Below are 1,885 nucleotides of genomic sequence, written 5' to 3'. Positions count from 1 at the left end.
GGGTGATCATACAAATACTACTTAAATGACAACATTGCTATTACCTACAATATAAAAAGTAGTACATTTACCTGTGAGACAAGACGCTGGTTTTCACTGAGCCATGTTTCTCTCATTGCTGCTTTACGGTCAAATCTGGCTGCCAACTGTTCCAGCTTTTCCTGGCGAATCAGTTCATTGCGTAGTGCAAGTTCTCTTTCATGTTCTGCTTTCTCTAGGCGTTCCCAGGCCTAAACAAAACAGACAATTTTTGAAAATTGCAGCAGAGAGATCATCAAAACCACAAATCGTAATCATCACACATAAACAGGTAGTTACCTTGTTGATATCTGATATTAGTTTTCCTTCTCTAGGAGTATATACTTTCTGATTATTTGCTCTCATTTTGCTCTGGATGGTAAAAAGAAGAACTTCCAAATTCCCTTTTTCTGTAAACCTACACAAAAAAAAAACTCTACATTAGAATGTAGCAAATGAATCCATTAAAAAAAGGACCTAAAAAAATTTCAAGAGATCTGAGCTGCCCAGCTTAATTCACAGGCAAAGAATGTGTAAATCATTAACATATTAACAATTAATGTCTTGGGGGCCTCAGGAAATAACGTTTGTAATTGAAAACGAAAAGATTTACAAATTTGTAATACAGAAGTGAAACATTGAAAGAAACGCGTTTACATTTTTCCGCTTTCCAGAAAAACAAATGCCAGTCAAGTCCTAGAAAAGATTGGAAAGAGTTGCAAAAAGCACAACATTTCATCAAGAGAAGATTACAGTGATAAGGAAATGCTTTTGTTATCGTCAAGAGAGGTTTGGCACAGCATAGTGTGCAGGATTATGAACAGATGGATATACATAGCTAGGACAGCTCATTTAAACACAGGTAGGATGTTGATTCAGGCAGATATCCAAATATTTCGAGGAAGATAAATTTCTCCTTAAAAATACCTTAGAAACTTGTTCAAAGATGAAATGTGTTTGCCTTTTCATATCGTTCAAGAGCCATCTGGTCATTTTTACAAGATGGTTCTACACACTTTAACAAACAGCTTTTTCTAGATTTATTTATATGTTTTTTGTTTGATAACAAACATTCAAAAAGATGCAAGTAGTCATGTAAAAAATTTTTAAAACAGAAAGAACATTAGGATATGTGTAAATCTGATTTGGCACAATGATTCCTTGCACATTTTGATGCAAAAATGTAATATTCAATGTCCCACATCATAGTTTACTGACCTGTTGGGCACACTAGCTTTCTAAAAACAGCATTCTAGCATATAATTAAGTTTTAAATATTTTTTTTTTTAATACCAAAATCATAGATCAAAGGTGCTAGTTTCCCATGATCACTGATCCACAGTCTCTATTAGAAGATAGGTGTTTGGCTAGGTATCAAGCACAATCAAAGTCAAGTTCAATCAAAGTCAAGTTCTTCACGGTTAATGACAAATATCCAAATTCAAAGTTAGGACTTTAATAGGACTTACTTGGGAGGTTTTTCTACTGTACGATAGGTATTGAAAGCTTGCAGCTGGTTTTGAACACCACTCAAGGAGTTGGCCAACTTTCTGTCATTAAGTGTGATGATCATCTGCTCAATCCACTGTAAGAGTTCAGATGCCAGGTGCTCATAGTTTTCAATTAGCTTATCCGCTTCAATGGCATGATCTAGTACCTGGCATGATCATGTATGAAGAAAAAGATTGATAATGAACAGATTTTATAATAAGATAAGAGCAAAACCAACTGCAGCCATATTAATCACATCTTATTTGCAGTAGGATCTGTAAAAGGTATATTCTAAGTATTGTTATAGAATATTACCTTTTGCAGTTTTTTCAACATATGACAAGTACGCAAATGTACAATATGCCAAATATACAGC

General features: G+C 34.3%; 1 protein-coding gene across 1 annotated transcript; it reads right to left on the bottom strand.

Moving 5' to 3' along the window:
* Positions 1 to 48: 48 nt before the first annotated feature.
* Positions 49 to 1,695, bottom strand: LOC140321476 (spectrin beta chain, non-erythrocytic 2-like; the record flags this gene model as incomplete). The annotated part of the gene is made up of 3 exons (XM_072398215.1): positions 1,488 to 1,695; positions 319 to 436; positions 49 to 230 (listed from the first exon to the last, which is right to left on the bottom strand). Coding segments are annotated over exons 1-3 (404 nt in total), but the record flags the coding sequence as incomplete, so codon positions are not given.
* Positions 1,696 to 1,885: the final 190 nt, after the last annotated feature.

Source organism: Pyxicephalus adspersus, unplaced genomic scaffold (assembly GCF_032062135.1).
Source record: "Pyxicephalus adspersus unplaced genomic scaffold, UCB_Pads_2.0 Sca5157, whole genome shotgun sequence".
In the NCBI taxonomy this organism is placed as follows: domain Eukaryota; kingdom Metazoa; phylum Chordata; class Amphibia; order Anura; family Pyxicephalidae; genus Pyxicephalus; species Pyxicephalus adspersus.
This window is presented reverse-complemented; position numbering and strand designations above follow the sequence as displayed.